This window comes from Macrobrachium nipponense, chromosome 13 (assembly GCF_015104395.2).
Source record: "Macrobrachium nipponense isolate FS-2020 chromosome 13, ASM1510439v2, whole genome shotgun sequence".
NCBI classification, from domain to species: Eukaryota; Metazoa; Arthropoda; class Malacostraca; order Decapoda; family Palaemonidae; genus Macrobrachium; species Macrobrachium nipponense.
Genome location: NC_087206.1, coordinates 12,094,553 through 12,119,305, shown reverse-complemented (window position 1 = coordinate 12,119,305; position 24,753 = coordinate 12,094,553). Strand labels below are relative to the sequence as shown.

Genomic DNA, 24,753 nt, shown 5'->3' with positions numbered 1-24,753 from the left:
GATGTTTCTCTGTTGTTCATCAGAGCAACAGTGAACAATACACGAATACTTCTCGAAGAGTTGATATTAAAAATGGTTTCTCTGTTGTTCATCAGAACAATAGTGAACAATACACGAATACTTCTTGTAGAGTTGACATTAATAATGTATCTCTGTTGTTCCTCGGAACAACATTGACACATCACATAAAACATCCTGTGAATCACTTTACCTCTTTGGTGATGTTGCATCCGGTAATGTGAATGGAAGAATGGTTCACTTTGAAGTCGTCGTTCATGGGAACGTCTGTACACTTCTGGTGGCTCACTTCCTCCAGGGCTTCCCAGACGTCCTAGAGAAGTATTTGAAAGCGTGCGATAAACCATAAATTTTGTCCGTTATAATTTGAGCTTAAAGGTGGCAGGGCTAGCCTTAAGTTCTCTAGTCATAATATACATTAAAACTTTGAATTCAATGGTCTGTGGTAAGAAAGAAAGATAAGTTTGTTCGTTGTCCTTTTAACAGCAGTACACAAAGGTTTATACTTGCATACCCCCGTAGAGAGGGTAAGACCATCAGTGCACCCCACGTGATGCACTGTGGGCATTACCTTAGGGTCTTTGCAGCGTCCCTTTTGGCCCCTAGCTGCAACCTCTTTCATTCCTTTCTTCGTACCTCCTTTCATATTCCTTTTCTTCTATCTGACTTTCCACCCTTTGGTCTGAATTCTACACTAGCTCGCATTAGGATAATCACTAACTTCTAAAAACTACGCATTCCTCTAAAGGTGAAGTCGTATATACTGGTGTACATAATGAAAGAGCGATATAATGGCCCAGAAGAAATATTCACTAAAATATTCAGTAAAATTTTTATTATTATTATTGTCTTGACATCAGCAAGACACCAAACTCACCTCAGGTTCGTAGCGAAATATTCAGTAAAACTTTTATTATTATTGTCTTGACATCAGCAAGACGCCAAACTCACCTCAGGTTCGTCGCGAAATATTCATTAAAATATTCAGTAAAACTTTTTTATTATTATTGTCTTGACATCAGCAAAACGCCAAGCCCACTTCAGGTTCGTCGCCAAATATTCAGTAAAACTTTTATTATTATTGTCTTGACATCAGCAAGACGCCAAAGTCACCTCAGGTTCGTCGCGAAATATTCATTAAAATATTCAGTAAAACTTTTTTATTATTATTGTCTTGACATCAGCAAAACGCCAAGCCCACTTCAGGTTCGTCGCCAAATATTCAGTAAAACTTTTATTATTATTGTCTTGACATCAGTAAGACGCCAAACTCACCTCAGGTTCGTCGCTCTCGCAGAAACAGGAGACGTTCAAGTTGACAAATCTCTCTCCCTCCACATCCTTCCAGTCTGTTCTCAGCCGGCAGTTCTGGACGGACCTCTGGCAGTAGTCCAGGCTATCTTCGGCTGTCACTGGCACACCAGAGAGAGACGGAACAGCTGTCACAACAAAAAGCAGCAGCAGCAGGCTGATCGCTTCGTTGGCGGAAACTGGATCAAAAGATAATGGGAGTTTTATGTTATATAGGGTGTCCATAAAGTCCCAGAACCATTACAAAGCGATAAATACTTGTAATGGTACTGGGACTTATGGAATGTTGTTCTTTGCTGCGTGGTTAATATTGTATTAAGAATAGAATAGTATCGCATGATAACCTTTGCTTCATAGTCAATAATTGCATCAGGCATGGAATAGTATCGTAATTTATCGTTTTCTTCATAGTCAGTATTGTATCAAACATGGACTATAGTAGGTTTAATCACATTATCTTAAATCTCCGAAAGTATTCCATTCTTGATAATATATTGACCGCGGGTCAAAGGATAACATTAACTGCATAATAACTTGCACTTCGAAGCAAAAGGATAACCTTGTGATAATATTTATACTATAGTAGATTCACATCAACCGTGCATTTGACGTCTAGGCCAGTCCCTCACGACGTTCCTGATTGGCTGTTGATAAGCCAATCACAGGCTGGAAACTCTGTCCCTCTCAAGACAGAGTTGCCAGGTATATAGAATGGTTTAGTTTCATATTGTATTAAAATCTTATGCTGCAAATTATCTGTTCTACCTAACTTATCTCCTAAAGCAATGACATCTCTATACCTCTCCAATATTTGTAACAGTTTAACTCTATTCTGAGGAAAGTCTGTATTATTTACTTCTTAATTTAAAATTGAACTTTGTTCTGTGCAAGAGAAGAATGCTTTTTCACCTAGTGTTAGTAAAGGATTATTCATTACAATTCCTGTACAAAATTCTATACCAGACCTTAGTATTAGTCTTTTGTCTGAGTAATTCTGGACGTACGTCTCACAGTTACTACCCTTCACGTGAACTAGGGAATTGTCCATCCTAACATAGTCGGGTAAGTTTTCATTAGTTAGCATTACATCTTTTTCATGCAAGTCTTCGTCTGTTTTAGCTCTTAAGACAAACCTTGGTTAGACATTGCGGGCACAAAACTACTTCTCTGTTAAGCACAAATCTGACAGTATGGTCATCTGCAGTACTAATTAAACACATTTCTTCATCATCGTGTATCTCTGAGAAATAACAGACATCCGTTTCATCTGAACTTTCATCCAATATTATTGTTGAGTTTAATTCACCCTTATTTATTCTCCCTAATAACAGGACTTCATTGATATATCTTTCTTCCTTACTTTCATCCATTATGAGATATGTACAATCAATTTCTGATTCATCTTCATCTATTGTTGAATGCGCAAAATCAATCTGTGATTCATCTTCATAAATTTATTCACATGCATTAATAGGTTCCGCGGCAATGATTTGTTCAGAGGCATTAAATTGTTCAGCTGTGATAATTTGTTCAGAGTCAGTACTCTGCTCAAAGGTCTGAGTATTAAGGCTTGCATTGTTAATGTTATTTATTTGTGCACAATCTATCATAGAATCCTTCCTGGCTAAGGACATTTCTTCTAAACTATTATGTCTACTACTTATTTCACTATTATCCACTAAATCTGTGCTACCCGGGCTAGCTTTATTATCCATCTTGGTCTCTTGGGTGTTCGCTTCTCTAGAAGATGTCGTCTGAGATATATTGATCAGATTTATGCAAGACTTTCTTTCTTCTAGATGAAAACAAACATTTTCTCCATTTCTGGGTTGCAAATTTATTTTATTTTCTCCACAATCTAACATTATTCTACATTTCCGCATAGCTTTATATGAGTAGGATAAAATCTTTCTTCTAAATCTTTCTTCTGCCTATGTGAACTCAAGAGTTCACATAGGCAGGATGTATGTTTCAAGTCTCCGGAGGGATACGTCTTTCAGGAGAGGTGGAACATACATCCTGCCTATGTGAACATTCGAGAGAGAGAGACAGAGTTTCCAGCCCTGTGATTGGCTTATCAACAGCCAATCAGGAACGTCGTGAGGAACTGGCCTAGACGTCAAATGCATGGTTGATGTGAATCTACTATAGTATATATATCACAAGTTATCCTTTGCTTCGTAGTCAGTATTATGCAGTTAATGTTATCCTTTGACCCGCGGTCAATATATTATCAAGAATAATGGGATTAAACCTTCAGAATACAGAGGTGCTTCCTATCATAGAGTTCTGTGTACAATGGCGTAATGTGAATTTCGAGAAAGCTGTGCGTCAAAGGTACAGGATGTCTATTTACCCAGTTTTACCCAGTTTTGCGAGTAAAAGGACAAAGAAGTCCACCGGAATCTTGGTTTTGATAGTGCTGATTAGACACTGAAGAAATGGATGCAGGGGTTCCCAAGGATGGAGGCGAATTGCTATTCGGAAGCTTCCGGTCCCATTGCGCAACAATTTTTTGTTTCTCTCTCTCTCTCTCTCTCTCTCTCTCTCTCTCTCTCTCTCTCTTTAAATGAATGAATAGTTTTAACCAGCGATGGAAAGCTGCAGCAAGAAGTAGTACATGTATAACGAGGGTTTTACAATTTTTGATAAATCATTGATTGATGAGTTAGAAGATTGCATACTATTGGTACAACTTCACTTAATATATATATATATATATATTATCATTATATAACGATTATATATATATAGATATTATAAATATATATATGTGTATCGATATTATATATATTAATAAGATTATATATATGTATCTATATCTATATATATCCATATATATCTTATATAGAATATATATATATATATATATATATATATATATATAAAAATATAAAATTTATATTTATACCCATAATATATACACACACCTATATCCATATGTATATATACACAAATATATATATAGGGGAAAAAGAACTTTCATCTTCAATTCTGTTAATAACTATGCTGTTAATTATAATAGAAAAATTATGATCAAAATCAGATATTTTGTTTTTACTTATAAATACGAAAACGCTTTTTTTTCAATATTTTTTGTACTTCCTAAGTTGTTGTTTTCATGAGGGAAAAGTTCTGAAAGTCCTGCAATATCCTTTCATCTCCTCAAGAAGTCCTGGCCTCACTGAAGGAAAGGATCCTGTATCCTTCAGCAATGAGTTACAGGAAGGACGACCTCAGTGGGCAGATATTTTGACTCGTCTGTATCCGTGCTTCTCTAGAAAATGAATGAGATCAGAGAAATAAATGGACTGTCTTTCAGTAAAAATTTCCGTGTTTTAGGTCGTCATTAGTCGTTGCTTATTTTAGGCCTCCAGCCAGTAAAGTGGTCGTGTTGACATGGACGTCATATTCGTAGTTCTTTAGTGACTTCAGGTTATTTAAAATTTGGTCGCCACTTTCAAATCATTTTTCGGATTGCCTTTGGTCGTCATTTTTTTTTATAAGGCGATATTTGTCATGCTCAGAAGCCATCAACAAGATTGGTCACTTTCACAAGGTCGTCATTTTGTACAAGGCGGTATTTGTCATTGTTAGAAGCCATCAACAAGATAGGTCGTCATTTTCACAAGGTCGTTATTTTTTTGTAAGGCGGTATTTGACGTTCAAATGCTGCCAATAAGATTGGTCGCAATTTTGTAATATGCTGTATTTGTCGTTTTCAAAGGACGCTTAACAAGTTTGGTCGTCATTTTCCACAGGGTCGTATTTGTCATTTTTAGAAGCCACTAACAATGCCTGTCGTCCTTGTCATGCTCTTGGTCGTCACGTTCAACAGAGCTTCCGCCGGCAGCAGCTGGGTCCCAGCTGTCAAGTTTAGGAGATTCGAAATAGAATGTTATCATTTGATTTTTATTTCCTTTTTCCTTTTGGATTTGGGAGGAATAATTTTATTTTTCCTTTTATCTTTTAAATTTGGGAGGAATGACTTTCTTTTTCCTTTTGGAATTGGAAGGAATGAGTTTCCTTTTCCTTTTTTCATTTTGGATTTAGGAGGAATGAGTCTGTTACTATACTGACCTTCCGGTATGCTTGCACTAGACTACTGAGGTTTGTTGCAAGTCTTGCAACGTTTGATACGTGGAAGGGTCTTGATTCCCGTTTAGACTCTAAAGGACAAATGGTAGGAAACAAGAGATGATCCATAGATGAAGACAACAAAAATCCATCATCCTCAAGTTCTGAAAATAAAATTTATTTTGAAAATTTTAGAAATCAGAAGATACCGGTCTCAGTGGGGTTTGCCAGTAAAGTGGAAATTGATTGATTTGCCTCCCATTATTTGCACAGTTGGATGTTGTTTTAGTCTGAACACCCCGCAGGGGAGTATTGCCTTCAGTGTACATGATGCGGTCCACTAAAGGCATTACTTAACGTTCTTGGCAGCGCCCCTTTGGCCCTTAGCTGCAACCCCTTTCATTCCTTTAACTGTGCCTCCGTTTATGTTCTCACTTTCCCATCTTACTTCTACACCATCTCGTAACAGTTGATTCATAGTGCAACTGCTTTGAGGTTTTCCTCCTGTTACGCCTTTCTAACCATTTTACTGTCGATTTCTGCTCATAGGTCTGGGCGCGTTGGCCTTTGGCCCAAATTCTGTGTATTCTATTTATTCTGAATAAATGTTTACGTCTACTGTTAGTTCATTACTATGCTGTGTATTGCATTTGCTTTATACCACATACGATAATGACCTCATTATATACAAGGTATTTCAACAGACGTTCAGGCTTTGTCATCATGAAGTAACCTTTGAGTGCGAAGATCATTCATTATATACATGAATAATGTTTCAACATAATTACCCGCCAGTGCTTTAAAGAAATGACTAATCTTCCAAAATGAATACGAAGGAAAATTAGCCAACTTTTGCGGTAATTTTTTTTTCTGCTTCCCGGAAATTTCTTGGAATGTATTAGAAAACATTTTTTTTCTTCGTCTGACTTCAACTTGTAGCTTCTTGTATTTATATTTTGTAAAGAAAGGTAGGATAATTGTAAATCACATTTTTTATATAGGTTCATCACCAAAAAAGTATTTGTTATAGGTTTAACACCAGCAAAGTGGTATTTGTTATAGGTACCTTCAACACCAATAAAGTGGTAATTGTTATAGTGCACCACCAATAAAGTGGTATTTGTTATAGGGGCATCACCAATAAAATATTTGTTATAGGTTCAATAAAGTGGCTGTAGAGACTAGAAACCTCCGGAAACGTTGCGGTTATCAGGGTTGTGATCGTCAAGAAGACGAAAATATCCCTTAAATAGACATGACCATATTTGGGCAAGAGATTCTGGATGACGTCGAGACCCATGACAGAATAAGTATCCTGTGACCTTTACAGGACTTTTAAAAAAAATGCGAGAATATTTAACTTTAGTATGAGGATTGTGATTTTATTTTTTTCAGTTCAGTTTACTTTTGGGTGATTTTTCATCTCCTATAAGGGCAATTCAGTAGGGAGTGATTAGAGCGTCGTTATTGTTATATTTGATGAGCGATGCGTCATTTAGTCTCGTCATGTGATAATTGCTCCGGAAAACAGTGGTTAGAAGCAAGTTTTCAATGACTTAATTGAGCTAAATTCGCGACAACTTTTCCTCCATGATATACGATTACAACAATTGAGCTTCAGGATAAACTAGTGCATATTTAGAGCTTATATGATACCCACGTGCTTAAGATTTAACTTGAAATGCTAGAAGACTAGAATAAATAAGAATAACCAAATAGTCTAAAACACTGGAATACAATTCAATAAAAGCTCTCGGATACGACGTGATGTTTGTTCAATTCCGATTAGAATAACTCTCTTCCTCTGGATGACTCGAGATTATTCTTCTCTTTCATTTAGTCTTACGCAATTTTCTTTCCTAAAAAAAAAAAAAAAAAAAAGTCCCTTTCTCTTACCTCAGGGTCGCATGGAGTCATTGTGAAGGATGTGTCATTTATTCAAGGAATCTGAATTCTTACTTCGTGAGGACCCTTTAAGGTCGTGCAACAGAAATCCGGGAGGGTGCAGCCCGCTTTGGAGGTTATGCTGATTGGAGAACAACTTCAGATAAGGACGTTTGATGATAAAGTAACTCTCGCGCGAAATATTCATGAAAATAACTGGGAAGGAACTGAACGAAACCTTGCAGGACAAGAATACCTTTCACAGACACACACACACACACACACACACACACACACACACACGAAGTGCCAATTTCTCCCATCATTACAGATGTCTGTTTTACAGATTCTGAGACATGAGAGGTGAGCAACGGAAAACGCTCCTCTATATGGAACATATTATTATATAAATATATGCTAGACAAACCATTTTCCTGAAACAACTAATGTCTCATATCATTGAGACGATTATGTTCATTTTCAATTTCAGTGGCATATATTTTCACTTGCTTTTGCCAAGTGCTTGTTAAAACTGCTGACAGTCACGAAGCATCGCGAAATTTAAGTCGTAAACTAAACAGAGAACGGCATCCTTTGTACTGAGAGAAGGTACTACAAAGGAAATCATCATTTTCCTAGTCGCTTGTTAATGTCATCCATGCTTCGAGAAATCGCCAGGTCTGCAGTTATTGTCTTTGTTTACACAGTCGCAATGAATGACAAAATCATTTATGTGTCGATCACGTCGCCGTAAGAATTAGGAACCAGTCACTCATTTCTCCTGCAAAATCACTTTGTATCGCTACGAAAATACCCATATAATACAAGAACTCTGGCTGACAGACCTGAATCCTCCCCCTAGGAATTGTATACATGACGTCTAGGCATGTATCAACACACCAGGAAAATTGCCACGATGCGAAGGTGGAATTCGACAAACACTTAGAGTATACTACTCACCATCGTTGGTCCTTCTGATGGATTCAGGAGACAGGCGGCTGAAACCTCTTGATGTTACACAGAGGAGAAGAGACACGAGAGTGTGAGGGAGACGTAACGCGATGTGCTTTTTGAGCTCTGTGAGTAATATCCTTTCGGGGAGACTTTCCAACGGATACGGTGATCCCACACCAGTCTTGACTTATTTTATTTTTTTAATGTCAAATACTCTTAGGTATATAATCTGGTTTACTTAGAAAGACAACACAAAGGAAAAATGTTTTGTTTTTAGGAAATTGTGTGTGGCCTCATGAGAGCTGAACTTCTTTTTTCTTTCTGTGGGCTTGGTGTAATGTATTTATTATATTGGCAGTAAGAACATAAAATAGGAAGTCTCGTTTCTCTAATTTTTTTTTAATTTGTTGCCTAAATGTTTGATCGAACATGTAAAACTGATCTCTAGCACCCCATCCTGGAATGAAGATTGTTTATGCTTACTAAGAGAGAGAGAGAGAGAGAGAGAGAGAGAGAGAGAGAGAGCGAGAGAGAGAGAGAGAGAGCATAACCTTTCATAGAACGTTTCTGGGTGAACAGAATACCCTCGTCCGGAAACCGTACAGCACAGTTAGTTGCCTCATGCTGAATTTCATTAAAGAAATAGGATTGAATAAGTGATAACTGAAAAATTAATGAAAGAATTTTCTTGCATGTATACCTTGAGGGGAGGTAATCTCCACCCAAGACTTCCTCCTCAGGCCATGTGTCAGAGGCAATGGCTTATCCCATACCATGAGATCTTTAGGGACATGCCAGCGACTTGCGGTAAGGTAAACCATACGAGACACTTAACATAACATGGTCTGGCTGTCAAGAGTAGTGGGTCAGGTGATTTAGTCAGATTTGAAGGTAATTAATTTTTCCTCTGCACTCACTTAAACATTTGATATTATTGCAATGATTATATACGGTTGTACATTTTTGTTTTAAATGAGGTTTGGCTATTTACATCTAAGATGATAGAAATAAGAAATAGACTGTGTAAATCTAACTGTTTTCAGTCTTTGTTGACCAAATTCTGTTTTCCACTTATTTATAGGTGTGGTGCAGAGTAGAGTCCTCTTCAGTCACCGTGTCAGTACTGGTTCAGGATGAGGCCCTGAAGAAGGCTTCAGTTCATCAAGTAAAGTATCTACAATTTCTCTTCCCTTAGCTCATTCATACCATTATATTATAAAATAAGGGCATCTATATTATGAAATCCGGCAATGACTCTCTTTCAATTTTGTTCAGGTCATATAAAAACTGCGTATAAGTAATGTCTTTATTTACATGTTTACTACATGACTAAGTAGTGATTACAGAAAGAAACAAGATTCTATACACAATAACCTTGCGCTTATTCAACAAGATTCATACACACTATATTTCAGGTCTCGCAAACCATGAAGATTATAACAGGAAAAGAAAATACTTTTGACACTATTCAGTCGTGAGTGAGTAGATTCAACAAGAACAGATATGACTAGCAGTCTGAGTACCTCAATTTTACCCAAATATTTCTGTATAACTTTTGCCTATTCTTCGGAAAGTAGCAACGCCTACTTTCTCTTTATTCTTTTTCCTGTTGTTACTTTAGATTGAAAATATTTTTTACTTTTTTTCTCCTTGTTTTTTGTGAATGCTGCAAGCACGCTACTATTGTCGGAATACTATACAAGACAGATTTCTTAAGCTGTTTAAAAAAATTTGGGCTAATCCCCAAAATTTCCTGTACAAAAGTCCTTCAATTTTGAACTTCCGAATACACCTTTTTTGTGAAGTTGATAACAGAATCCCCTTTTCACAAAATAAACTATGTATTCAAAATCAGTAATATAAAATGCCTTTCTACTTCTTCAGCAATAGTAATCACACGTTAGACCATCATTGAGAGATGCCATGCTCAGCCAGTTTCAATAAATTTGATAGGTATTCATTATATGTATAAGAGGACTCTGTATTCTTAGAATTAGCACATGTTGCTTATTTCGTAGAGCATCGGCATCTAGATATTGATGTTTCACAATGGAACATTGTCCAATTTCAGGTATTTTTTTTCCCATTAATGTAGGTCTGAACGAAGTCTTCGTGACAGTGTGAGTTCAAGAGATTGGACCTGTACCGATATCTGTCATTTTCTAGAATGGGGTTGGACGGGGATGCTTAATTTTGCAGGGTTATACTTTTGGTTACATTAACTGCAGTTTTTGTAATCTCTGTTTTACAAGAATAAGATGCTGATTCGAAGTTGTGTAGAATTTCGTCTTATCTTGTACAGATCAACTTGTACAGTCACAGTATCATTTGCTTGCACTTTAGGTATTACGTTTTGTGTTGCTATGGCAATTCATTGAATGGAATGTGGTTGTAGTAACTTTGATCTCAGAGGATGTTCGTGTTTTTCATCAGTTACCTTATTTGTCTTTTGTGTGGAAATACGCCTTAATCTCGAGGTCTCTTTTGAAGTTTTAGGCCCCTTCCAGTCCACACGAGGGGCAAATCCATGACGGGCAGACACTGTTACCAATTTTGCGAGTGGATTACGATCACGAGTGTGGTCCAGATCATAGGTTCGCCCGCCTGTGATTACTGTCTGCCTTGGATTGTTTGATCTGGTAACACTGTTGAAAAAGCGAGATGATTACGGGCAAATCCGAGTGGCCGTCGTGTCTTTGCCCGTCGTGTGGAAGGGGCTAAATTAGTTTGGGATAGTCTATTTAGTGTTGTGTGGTATGGCTGGAGCATCGTTTTCCACGAAATCCAGATGAAAGCAGCACCTTCGTACTCTCATTTCCTCCCCAGATATTATTTACAAACAGGAGCTTTCATTTATACACCAGAATTCCCCCTGACTAACAAAACCTTGACGAGGTTCAACTCTAGGAATTACAAGCACTTTTAAAGCTATTCTATGGCTCATATAAAAATAATTCTATTCAACTTTGAAACATAAGGTAACATACATTTGTGTGAAGGAGAAAGTAGTCTAGGAAGTTGAACCTGCTAAGAGGAAGAATATCGTAGGTAGAAAATATACAGTCACTTTGTCTCAAAAGATTCTGAAGAAATGATTTGTACGATCAAAACCAAAATGCAGCTTGCCTATTGGTTTGGCTCACTGTAACAAATATTTCCAACGATTCTGTTTCTGTGGGTTCAATCGTAGCACGATGTGTAACTTCATTCGGGGTGGGAAGGCTGCAGAAGTTCTTTCCCTCATCTCAAAGAGAAACGACGACTAGTGATATTCATACGAGTTACTCCAATCTCTCGAAGTATTGGTGAAAAGGCCTCCCTGTAAGTAGTAGTTGTAGTAGTATTAGTAATAATAATAATATATTATTAATAATTAATGTTTTCTCTATCCTTCCAATCACTCATTTTACAGTGTTCAGAAAGGTAAAGAAAACTCTTTAGAAAATTGAATGCTGCTTATGTGCTTGAAAGAGAATTTACTACCTATGTAGTAATATTGTTAAAAAGAATGGCAGAATTAAGTGAGTTGCTTTTATGTATTGTTTTTTCTGTTGGCCAGTTACTCAGAAACATCGCTGAGCTTGAGAAGAGAATTGTAAGAAAAACAATATATAAAATCAACTCCCTTTATTCTGCCATTCTTTTTAACAGCAGTTGCCTAAAGGAAGGTCTTCTACCAAAATATATAATAATGATAATAATAATAATAATAATAATAATAATAATAATAATAATAATAAATAATAATAATAATAATAATAATAATTAAGTTTTGGATAGGACATAATTCCAACTGCGAAGTAAGTGTAATTTACATAATCATCTTGGCATAATCACATAACTAATGTAACTTAACAAAATGATGAATGATATTAATATTGTTACGTAAAAGCTGTATATCCTTATTGATTTCATTTAAGGATCCAAAGTTTTTCTGTAAACTGAAATAGTTGGTCAACTAAACCTTTGAGAAAGATCGGCCAAATCCTTTTCCATCCCTTGTTTCTAAGCTTGAGAGCAGGGCTTACCATAGGGTTGGGCAAGGGGGAGGGTGGGTGTTACTGCTGTCATTGCACCTTACACTGTGCACTGTAGGCAGTACTTGAGGTTTTCTTTGCAGCGCCCCTTCGGCCCCTAGCTGAAACCCCTTTCATTCCTTTTACCGTACCTCCATTCATATTCTCTATCTTCATTTGCCATCCACCCTCTCCTAACAGTTGTTTCATAGTGCAACTGCTTTGAGGTTTTCCTTCTGTTGCACCTTTGAAACCTTTCATTCTCAATGTCCCTATCAGCACTGAGTGATCTCATAGGTACTATAGTCGATTCACATCAGCCGTGCATCTGATGTCTAGGCCCGCCCCTTACGACACTCATGATTGCCTGTTGGCTAATCCAATCACAGGGCTGGAAACTGTCTCTCGAGAGAGTTCACATAGGCAGGATGTATATATGTTCCACCTCCTGAGGGATAAGTCCTTCAAAAGTATCTCTCAGGAGAGGCGGAACATACATCATGCCTGTGTGAACTCTCGAGAGAGACTGAGAGTTTCCAGCCCTGTGATTGGCTTATCAACAGCCAATCAGGAGCGTCGTAAGGGACTGGCCTAGACATCAGAAGCAAATTTGATGTGAATCTACTATAGTGCTTGGCCTTTTGGCCTTAATTCGATGTATTCTTACCTAAGGTCCGGCGGGACTTCGCAGAGGTCATTTGATTCGAAGGTCCTGGCCTCCTCTGCTTCGTTGGCAACCTCGTCAACCAAGGCTTGGTGGTTGTTGCAAGATCTGAGCAAGCGTACTCTCTGGAGCTCGATCCTTAACTGCATCAGTTGTCGTGCTAACTGTTGGTCCTGTTGGCGCATGTCGATCTGTGGAGAAGAGTGACATTCATTGCTAACTGCAATTGGCATTCTTATTGCTTACTGCAAGGATCTGATGAATAGCATTTATTGGTTACTGCAGGTGACATACTTATTGCTTACTGAATTGACGTATTTATTCCTTGCTGCAATTGACATTTATTGTTTGCTGAATGGTTAAGATGAATAACATGTATTGCTTACAGCAATTGACATATTTATTGCTTGCTGAATGTTTATGATGAATAATACTCGTATGTATTGCTTACTGCATTTGCCATATTTATTTCTAACTGCAATTGACATATTTATTGCTTACTGAATGAGTATGATGAATAACATTTATTGCTTAGTGCAGTTGACATATTTATTGCTTACTGCAAGGTTCTGATGAGTAACATTCTTTGCCTACTGCAGTAGACATACTTATTTCTTACTGATTGGTTTATGATGAAGAACATTTATTGCGTACTACAGGTGATATTTATTGCAAGGTTCTAGTGAACTACATGTATTGCTTATTACAGGTTTCTGTCCTATGCCGTTTATTGCTTACTGCTAGTTTCTGGCGAATAATATTATTATTGCTTTGGGCATGTTTCAGTGAAGTGACACTTATTTCTTACTGCTAGGGTCTGACAAATAACATATGTTGCTAGGTTATTATGATTTAACATTTTTTTGCTTACTGCAAGTTGCTGAAAAATACCAATTATTGCTTGTAGAAAGAGTCGGATAGGTATACAGACAGGCAGGAAACCTTTGCTTTCTCTTTATTTACTTTGAATCTTTGTCAGAGTAACTTTGAATATCTTGCAGTTCAACATTATATTGACTAAGTAAGAAGCATCAGTCTCTTGAAACATGAGAACTTCTTAGGCTGGGAGAGCACGAGTTAGTTTTTTTTTTTTTTTGCTGCAACATTTATGAATTACATTGATAATTCAGCTGTGGGGTTTATAGTATAAAGTGTAAGATCTGAAGACTATATTAGCAAAGTAGGGCATGCATATAGAATTAAGAACTGGCAATGTATATAGAATTAAGAACTGTCGTAGAATTGAAGAGTGTCAATTTGCTACCTTTAAGAACTGTTGGTATAAATAAATTGTTTATAACATAACCTGCCTAAGATTGAATCAGCACAATTACTCTTTGCATAAACAAATGGATAAAGATATATGTAAGTCCAGCTATCGATCTCTAAAGATAGAGATCATAAAGCTAACTATAAATCTAAAGCCTATCAGGTGCACTCACAAGTTCTTGTCTCAGCCAGCAGAGGGCACTCTGAAGATTCTTCTTCCTCACTTCGTCGGTAGGTTCTTCCTCTGGTTTTCCTTCCTCGAGAACAAGGGGTGGGTGGGATTCCAAGACGCTGGTCATCTCCTGGCTCTTCTGCCTGATTGTTCCGAGCCATTCCAAGTACGATGGCCGACGTGTCGCCAGTTTCAGTCTCTGTAATTGACAAACCCAAATCCATGTAAAAACAATAACATGACGCAATGCCCCCTCTCTAGAAACACACACTCGACATTGTCAGGTCACCACCCTTCGAACATGATGTTTTGATAGACTTGCATGCCCTTGGAACCTTAAATATAAGGGATAGACTTACCATTGCATATCCTGAATCCTTTGGAGATTGGGACACTGCAGTACCTCATGTTTTTTGGGGAAGACTTACCAAAGCATATAATCCATGAACGCTGTTGCTTGGGAAAAGCGCCATCACTTCTCTAAAGCGCTGCCAAATCAGACGCACGCACCTGTTGATTCTGGTGGTGTGAAACAAGGGCCAGAATACCTTGCGACCCTAAAATTCGATTGGGGGCTTGCTACCTGGAGAACCTGCTTCAAATTTGGAGACGTCAAGTTTGCAAAGCAAACTTCCTGGAGGAGTTCTATTACTATATTTATTAGTAGCCACGATGACGAAGGTTACTAGGTTTTCTCAATATGAAAACCTTTTCAGAAAGTTGTTTGCATGGGTTAAATTTCGAATTTTCAGTTTTATTTATTTATTTATTTATTTTATTAGGGGTGGCATGGAGTTCTTTACGTACTTATTCCAGTTTTATGCTTTAATTTTGTAAAAGTTACATAATTAATTAGCCTATAATCCCTTCGGTCGGACCACATCTGCTGGCATGTCCAAAAGTTATGTTACAAACCATTCCTTCTTTCGTCTTTTCCCCTTGTATGTCTTTTCTGTGACGAGTGGTTTCGTACTTATTGTATTTTATTGTATTTTTTCAAGTATTTACACTTAAACTTACGAGTGATATTCTATAAGTAATTCTATGCAATGCAAGTATCATCAGTGTTATCATCGGTAAGGTTTATACAAACCAGAATACTGCAACACTTAAATGTGTATTAGGCTTATATACATAATAGGATAAATTAGGAGTTGGAATGCGAGGTAACGCATAAAGATCAACCCCAGGAAATACTAAAACTCTCCAAAAAATAAAAAAAGCTAAAAAAGGATATTTTACTTAAAAACTTACCATAGCTAAATCTTTGACCCGGGACATGTCATCTGTGTTGCCGTCTTCAATTTCTTTTTGCTTCTGTTTAAATACGCCATCGATATCAATAGCCGGGCTTCTGAAAAGGAAGATAGGGTTATGAGGTTTAAAGTTTACGAATACAAAGTGATGGATATACAAGGAGATGAAGATTTCTGCCTTTTTCTTTTCATCAAGTATTTGGCATGTGCTAAATTGCATGATATATGATGATAAAGATATCTCGCGGAAATCCAATGAATGTTAGATGATTTTCATTAATTACTTTATCACCTCTTTTTTTCCCTACACGAAATCTCGCCGTTCCTCTGATGTAATCGTGGAGAAGCTAGTGTTTTTATTAAGAAGGCTGGCATCGTTAGCTGAATTTATATCATATACATGTACGGTATATTTGTCTTTGTACATAAATTATATATGTATTCTCATATATATGATTATATAACGTATTTTTAAGTATTAATTATATGAAACTTTCCTTTTAGACTAAATTTCTAGATTCCTATTCAACTTTTCTTCCGACGTCAATAACCTAGATGTTGCGGCGCCAGTTTTGACGCCTATCAATCAATCGGTCAATACTGGAATTATATATATATATATATATATATATATATATATATATAATATTATATATATATATATATATATATATATATATATGATTACGTAACATATTTTTAAGTATTTATTTATATGAAACTTTTCTATTAGACTAAATTTCTAGATTCCTATTCAACTTTCTTCCGGCGTCAATAACCCAGATGTTGCGATGCCAGTTTTAACGCCTATCAATCAATCAGTTCAATACTGGAATCGAAGTCCCTTTTATTTCATCTTACCGTGGTGTCCCTGGAGTACTGGAACGACAAGGAGACCTTAATTCTATGTCTTCTTCGCTGCCACTGGCTCCGCCTCCACTGTCTGGTTCCTCGGAAATGTGTCTCAGAAGGCGTGTCTTATATACCTGGGAAAAAAACAAAAAAACGTGCAAGTTAATGAGGAATACACACGTTTGCCGTTTTGGGGGAGGGGGCCGGCTAGTGCCGTCAGTGCACCTCATTTGGTGCAATGTATGTATTACTTAAAGTTCTTTGCAGCGTCCCTTCGGCCCCTTAGCTGCAACTACTTTCATTCCTTTTACCGTCCCTCCGTTCATATTCTCTTTCTTCCATCTTACTGTCCACCCTCTCCTAACAATTGTTTTTATAGTGCAACTGAGAAGTTTTCCTCCTGTAACACCTTTCAAACCTTTTACTGTCAATTTCCGTTTCAGCGCCGAATGGCCTTAGTTGCCCCAGTGCTTGGCATAATGCCAAAAATTTTTATAAATCAAATCAAATATAAACTTGAATGCGGTATTTTCAGTAAAGAAAACTGGACCAGTCATTCCAGGCTACTGGAATGTGTACTTCAGAAAATTTAAACATATTCAGATGCATATACTCTTACTATTCTCTTGTTACAAATTTGAATACGGTATTTTCAGTTACGAAAACTGGACCAGTGATTCCAGATTACTGGAATGTACTTCGGAAAATTTGGCTTTATTCACAGCATTTTTTAGAACCATTTTTTTTAGGATCCTTTCAATACAAGTCTGAATTCTTTGTTATAAAAATTTTGAACTAGTACTTACAGGCCTTTGGAAATTACTTCACAAGATTAAAGTATCATTTACGCTGTTTTGTACATTGCACTAGAATGCTCTAAAACAAAGCAGTAAATTATTTTATCTTCAGTTTTAATTGAATTGGAGTTTTTGAGATATGTGAATAAAAGGGGGAAAGTGAATAAATGTACGATTTAAAATTAGAAAGAAAATACAGATAAGCTGTGAAATATTAGTGTCTATAGAATCATTTGAAGGCCTTGATATATTTATATATATATATATATATATATATATATATATATATATATATAGATATATATAATATAGTTGATAGACGCAAGCCTGATTGGCAGAAATATGAGGATAGCGGCGAGTGACAGTGAGGGGAAGTTGCAAAGACCAAAGAAAAAAAATTATTCTTAAAATAGTGAAGTTTAACTCTAAAATTCACATGAGTATGATTATGAGATTAATAAGAGGCGGGAAAGGGACCAGCTAAATGATAGTTTGGAGGGTAGGAAAAAAAAATGGGTAAATTGGTAGACGTGAGTAGGTCTTGTTAAGTGAACGTTCTTGAAATAGTGAATTTAAAGGAAACACGGCCATAGATTATTCCAAGCAATGAAAAACAGCTAGAGCAGTGCAAGTTTTTACAAGTAGAAGTTTGTTTGTTTTTAGCCTGGCCGTTCTTTGTTGTATCTCCCACTAATTTTATTCTTTTTTTTTCACTATTTTATGTCCTATGATGGAGCGCCTCAGTGGCGTGATTGGTATGGTTTTGACCTGCCACCTCGGTGGCCGCGAGTTCGATTCTCGGGCATTCCATTGAGGGGTCAGAGATGTGTATTTTTGGTGATAGACGTTCACTCTCGACGTGGTTCGGAAGTGACGTAAAGCCGTTGGTCCCGTTGCTGAATAACCACTGGTTCCATGCAACGTAAAAACACCATACAAACAAACAAACAAACTGACCGTTCTTTGTTGTCTCTCTTTCTAATTTAATGTCTTTTTTTCCACTATTTTCTATCCCATGATGGGTTGTAGAACCCTTGGGTTGTCACTAATAGTATTAATAGGTTGTGGAACCTATTCTAAAGGAAATGGAACCCGGTATTTGAACGTGCATAAAAGTTGAAGTCAGACATGTTATAAAGGTGAAAGAACATTACTAATGACAATTCTTTGGTGATCTGATGCTAAGTGAAAATGAGAAGAAGGATGGCAGGTGAGGAGAACCATATGAGGAATGAATAGAGATGAATGTCGTATAAGTTCTGGTTGGTAGAAATGTTAGAGGGTAGTTATTAAATGAAGATGAAGTGTAATGTGGAAAATGATATACAGTACAATATACATTATATATATATATATATATATATATATATATACATACTATACATACATACATGCATACATATATATTATATATATGATTTAATGAATTGCGATGTTATTTTTAGGGAAACATCCCGTTGAAATTAGAAAAGTATGAAAGTAAACAAATTTACGTTCTAGATGCTCCCCGTGTAATATGCTCCCTTTAACAAGTGGCTCTTTATTTTCTAAAAATGAAGCGTTTGCAACAGGTGTGCCGTGCCAAGATAGGGAAGGTCGCTCCGAGGGGGAATATCTGGGCTAGGAATGCTGAACAAATAAATCTCCTAAAAGGAAATGATATGGGAGATAGAAAATATTCCTTTCTTCGTGATCATGCGTTTACAATACCAGTCAGTCATTAGTGCTACCGAAGATGTCTAGGGATTTGTATTTTTTTATTTTTTTTATTTTCTTTTTTTAGCATTTGTGTTTGATTTGATTGGCACCTGAGCTGCTTTTAACGTGCGTACCAATATAAGTATATTATGTATATGATCACTGCATGAAATGTAGTAAAAATGGGCATTCATACTGAAATGTATACTCAAACATCTGCATGCATGCACACACACACATATATATATATATATATATATATATATATATATATATATATATATATATATATATATATATATATATATAGATAGATATATATATTAGATAGATATATATATAGATAGATATATATATATATATATATATATATATATATATATGTATATATAAATATATATATATTATATATATATAATATATATATATTATATATGATATAATAGTATCTCCTTTCATAATGAAATCTTTAACCTCAACTTTTATGGACTTTGGAATTGATAACCACGTCAATGCAAATCACTGCCAATAAATCATCGTATTAAAGGCCAATATTTTATTTATATTTTTACTGCGCACACACCCTAAAATTTACGTGAATGACTAAGCTGAAAATGTTCGATTTTTCAATAGTAGTAGTATATAGCAAGTCACATAGTAGAGAATATAGTATATATGAAATTCTACCTTTTAAAATCTATAACCCCGTTACTTTAGTCGTATATTTTAAACGATTCACATTTTGAGTGATGTTTCACCTCGAAGGATACTAGCAAGATTCAGCTCTATGACCAACTATCACAGAAATATTGCATATAGAATTATAACAACTATGATTTACGAAAAAGAAAGTATTATTATTTAGGCAAATGAAACTGGTAAGAAGTAGTTCGGAATATGACCCTGAATTGTTAACGTTTATGAAACCCGATCAAGATTAGCCCTTGGATTAAGTGTTTTATCAGATATATAATCTCGATCTCGAATTTGAACGTTGGAGAAACTTAGAGTGATAGAGAAGGTCATGAAGATATGTCTTCTAAAACTTCTTAAGAGGAAGGCGAAAGAGAACCATTTTATATGATAGTCTTGTAATATTGTATAGCATTGACCTGTTAAATGGAACCCCAATTGACCTTTACAGTAAGCGTCGTTTCTAGATTCAGAGATGCATTGTCATTCCATTAAAAAGTTCTCTCTCTCTCTCTCTCTCTCTCTCTCTCTCTCTCTCTCTCTCTCTCTCTCTCTCTCTCTCTCTCTCTCTCTCTCTCTCTCTCCTGTAAGTTGTTCGAGCTAAGGATATGTGTCATGTTTTGTTATCATTCTCTTAAGTATAGTTACATAAACGTGTACTTGTGTATACTTATCATGTAATGAAATTTAATTTCCGTACATCGTTTTACTTTTCAAATTGTTTATTAAAATAGTGTTTCAAGAGGAGTCATGAAATCGGTAAGCTTTTTGTTTTTATCTCTTATCTAGGTCAAAAGAACTTTATCGTTTTTTATAATTATCCGATACGAAATTCATTTCATAGCATTCAGAACGTTAAACCGACTTTTTTTTTTTTTTTTTATTAAGAGGTCGCTTTTGAATGGAAAGGGATTATATTCGTTAATCTTGTGTTTGAAAAGTGTCTTTGCATGACATTAAAACGATGACCTTTTCGAAGAATCTTGGACGAGATACTGGTTAATGTAGAGACACTTTCAACGTTGGTTCACTTTACACTTTCAAAATTGGTTAGAAGAAAGGTAAGTAATCTTGCCTTTTTTTCAGGTTTTATAATGTGGCACATGAAAATCTAAGTTATATTCCTCTCGCGTATACATCCAAATAAATATATGCTTGCTGTTTTCATTAATTTAAGATACACTTTCTGCTTTGTGAGTAGATGCATAGAAAAAGAAAAACGAGAATACAAAGGGGAAAGCTGTAGTGAACGATGGAATGGCTTTAAACGTAATTAAATTTCTTAACTAATGTTACATTTGGTCGGGTTTTGGCTGTCTACCTTAATCTATACTTTCTTAACGTGAGTGACCTATGTTACCACCTCTATAACATCAATCTCTTAGCTGCCTGGAGATGTGAGACAGTTTTATCGTTAAGCCACTTAAAGCTTCACCTTTATAAACACAAACACTGAATACCTATCCACTACATATCTTTGCAAAGATTTCGCAGAATGTCAACACTAAAACGTTTAGTTTTATTCCAAAGACACAACAAGAAGCTGCAGTTGCTGTTTACATTTTCTTGCAATGACCTCGGAGCTGGTGACATAATTATTAGCCTAGACTGCAGATCTCTCTAATGTGGGTAGAAATTATTGTTTCTTTCAAGGTCTTTAAAATGTATTAAATTATTGTTTTTAGAGGTATTAAATGGATTAAAGTTTTGTTTCTTTAGAGGTATTAAAATAGATTTAAGTATTGTTTCTTTATAGGTATTTAAATAGATTGAAGTATTGTTTCTTTAGAGGTATTAAAAGTAGATTAAAGAGGTATCTCTTTAGCGGTAGGAAAGCAGATTAAAGTATTATTTCTTCAGATGTATTAAAAACAGAATAAAGTATTGTTTCTGGACAGATGTTAAAATAGATTAAAGTGTTGTTTCTTCAGAGGTATGAAAAGCAGATTAAATTATTGTCTGTTTAGAGGTAGGAAAGCAGACTAAAGTATTGTTTCTTCAGATGTATTAAAAAAGATTGAAGTATTGTATCTTTAGAGGTATCAAAAATAAAGTATTGTTTTTTAAAAGGTATTAAAAGCAGATTTAAATCTTGTTTCTTTAGAGGTATTTAAATTGATTAAAGTATTGTTTCTTTGTAGAGACCTTAAAAATAGATTAAAGTATTGTTTCTGTATAGAGACCCTAAAAATAGATTAAAATATCCTTTCTCACTGCTTCTTACCTTGTTGATGGCGGCGTGTTGAGGCTTGACCAGATTCAATTTGAGGTCTTGCCTCTTCTGCGGACTCTGGCCGAAGTCGCTGCCGTGGCTGTCGTCGAGGATCTCCCTGTCGTGTTCGTCCACCACCACCTCCTTGTCGCCCAGCATTTCGAGCTTGTCCTCGAGACTCCTTTCGAAGCAGCTGCTCTCCTCGGCGCACACCATAAATTCGCTCAGGTCGCACTCGCTGTCTTCCTCCTCCTCGATGATGTCGTTGATGACCCCAAAGGTGGGCGGGGGCGGCGGCTCCTCGGAGACCAGCTGGGAGAACTGGGTGTTGAGGAAGGACGTCACCGAATAGGGCAGCGCGCCGTACTGCGGAGATACGGGCGAAGACGAGGAGGAGGACGATGATGTGAATGACGAGGAGGAGGAGGAGATGGTGGAGGAGCAGGCTACCGAAGGAGAGTGCCGTTGGTCCTCCGCGAGCAGATTATCTCCCGCGGACGTGACAGTCCCCGACAGGCTGACATTAGCGTTATCAAGCGAGGCTGTTGGCCGAACCTCCGGTGTACTACTTATCACTGGGACATCCTCTCTGTCGCGTCTCTTCTCTCGGGCCTTGTCGCTCGCCTGCGCTTTCTTGTACTTGCTGTCGACTTTGCTCAGAAACTTGTAGCTGGGCATGAACTTGAAGTTACCCTTGGCCTTGCCCAGGGACCTGGCCGATCGCGTCCGGGGGATGACGTTCTCCTTCTCTTCCTCCTCCTCCTTTTCGCCATGGATTAACTCGAGGTTGTTAGGTAAAGAGCCATTCTCTCTCATCAGCTCGTATTCCTGTAGTAGCTGTTTCCTCGACTTCCTCCTGAGGTCCGGTGTCTTTTTGTGGGCGTAGACGATTTTCGGCGACGTGGGACTCATCGTCTCTTCTTGTCTGTAGAGGGACGGAACGGAAGACGTCCCCCTGTCGTCGGACAGGTAGTAATTCGGCGTATAAGGCGAGATCACCTCGCTGGCGCTCCGCGACAGGTGGGCGTCCGTCGTCGCGCGGTGGTGGTAGCGGGGGCCCGGCAGATAAGGCGGGTTCTCCTCGACGGTGCTGCTTGAATCGTAGTGGCTGTCGGAAATCGACCCTTCCAAGATGCTCGTGATCGAGCTCTTGCCACTCGACCCCGAGCTCTGTATCCGAGGGCTAGACGACGACGAAGACGATGACGAAGAAGACGACGACGACGACGAACTAGAGAAGGCGCTTCGTATGCTGGCAGTCGACCCGCGCAGGAAGTTGCAGCCGACTTTGGGGGTGTTCACGTGCGGGTGCTTGACGTCCTCGCTACTCTGGCTCTTGGTGGCGAGCTCCTCCCTCGCGCCCTTGTCGTCGTAGGAGGAGAACTTGAGCAGGGGGAAGGAGGACCACGACGCCCTCTTCAGCTGCACTTCCTCCTCCTTCTTGTTGGTCTTCTCCAGGTGGAGGGAGTAACGGTTGTTGCTCCGACGGAAGGAGAAGAGCGACTCGCACTTGCGGTCTTTCATTGTCTTGTTTTACCTCGCGCCGTCGCCCTCCCTGCCTGGCCCGGGACGTCGCCAATGCCAACTTTTTCCCACGCACGCACGCGCGCACGCACGAACACACACCTGTGGCATGGAGAAGCAAATGACGAGTTCATTAATGATTCTGCTTGACATTCGTAGAGTGGTACATAAAAAAGGGGGCAGAAAAGACAAATATAATACAACATAAGTAATAGAAAAAATAATTATATACCCTACATACAAAATAATTACCCTACATACAGTACATATAGAATAAATGTAAAAAAAGGGAATATCGTTCAAGAAAAATCAGCAAACTAAATAACGGGAGATAAGTATAGTAAACAGGCAGTGGCCAGAGAAAACACAAATCATAATAATACAAATAAAAAGAACGCAAAATAATTACCCTACACTAACATAAAAAGGGGGACATCAATAAAAAAAACAATAGGACTTATCATTAAAGAAGAAGAAAAAGAAAAAAAACGAAATAAAAGACAGGTGACGAGTATAATAAATAGGCAGAGGCCAGGTATCCGATTCTCAGCAAACCCGTTCGAAACATCGCAATGAAAACCCGAAGGGCTTCTCGCCCCATGACTAACAGATTCCTCCGGACGACTTCCTTCATTCCGGGGATTACAGGTGAAGGTATAGGCTGGACTGGCCACTTATTATTAGAATGTGATTTGCCTGAAATAAACTCCCGGTAACTGATGTTTTTTTTTTTTTTCTTTTTGACGTTAGAGGGAAACAATGAGTGATAGTATTGTTAACATTTTTATTATTGTAGTTGTTGCTACTGTTGTTATTGCCTTTAGTGAACATTTTTTATGGGGCTGTTATTTTTATTTATTTATTTTAATTTATTTTAACTGGAATTGTAATAATGATAACGACTGTAGAAATCCGATGAGTTACCATCATGTAAACGTAGGTTTTAACTATAATCGTTCCTCCTCTCGTCTCTCTCCCCCCTCCCCCCAATCTCTCCTCTTCTCCTCTCTCTCTCTCTCTCTCTCTCTCTCTCTCTCTCTCTCTCTCTAGGTCTTGTGATAAGAGCATCAATATAATTCGCGACACCTCTTTCAAGTTAAGTTTTTTCTTTTTTTAGACTAAGGTTTGTTGTTGTATAATGCTACGTTAAAAGAAATAGTTTGTTTTCCATAGTTATACGTACTATGCTTTGGCGCGGTATTTATAATTAATAATAATGATAATAATAGGTGTCGTTCTAGGTTTGGTTAAGAGCTGCCGTTAACACTAGGCATCGTTTTGACAACACTACCACCCTTGTCAAATAATCTCTTTTGATAACCTGAAAAATATCAGGTAATTTTGCTATTAATGAAA

The 24,753-nt window shown here is 37.2% G+C and overlaps 2 protein-coding genes across 3 annotated transcripts in view; both read right to left on the bottom strand.

The window, feature by feature from the left end:
- Positions 1 to 10,403, bottom strand: part of LOC135225241 (uncharacterized) — a 115,823-nt gene extending 105,420 nt beyond the window's left edge. The window contains exons 1-4 of the mRNA XM_064264572.1: positions 10,391 to 10,403; positions 8,251 to 8,430; positions 1,294 to 1,508; positions 212 to 331 (exon numbers count right to left, since the gene is read on the bottom strand). Coding sequence (XP_064120642.1) covers positions 212 to 331; positions 1,294 to 1,508; positions 8,251 to 8,430; positions 10,391 to 10,403 — 528 coding nt within the window. The remainder of the gene's footprint in view (positions 1 to 211; positions 332 to 1,293; positions 1,509 to 8,250; positions 8,431 to 10,390) is intronic.
- LOC135225645 (uncharacterized) overlaps positions 9,537 to 24,753 on the bottom strand; it is an 80,545-nt gene continuing 65,328 nt past the window's right edge. For both annotated transcript variants that reach the window (XM_064264971.1, XM_064264972.1), the window contains 6 exons: positions 21,886 to 23,499; positions 16,483 to 16,607; positions 15,620 to 15,719; positions 14,367 to 14,564; positions 12,928 to 13,115; positions 9,537 to 11,563 (listed from right to left, as the gene is read on the bottom strand). In XM_064264971.1, the coding sequence (XP_064121041.1) occupies positions 11,485 to 11,563; positions 12,928 to 13,115; positions 14,367 to 14,564; positions 15,620 to 15,719; positions 16,483 to 16,607; positions 21,886 to 23,397 (2,202 nt within the window). In that variant the 5' untranslated portion in view covers positions 23,398 to 23,499 and the 3' untranslated portion in view covers positions 9,537 to 11,484. The remainder of the gene's footprint in view (positions 11,564 to 12,927; positions 13,116 to 14,366; positions 14,565 to 15,619; positions 15,720 to 16,482; positions 16,608 to 21,885; positions 23,500 to 24,753) is intronic.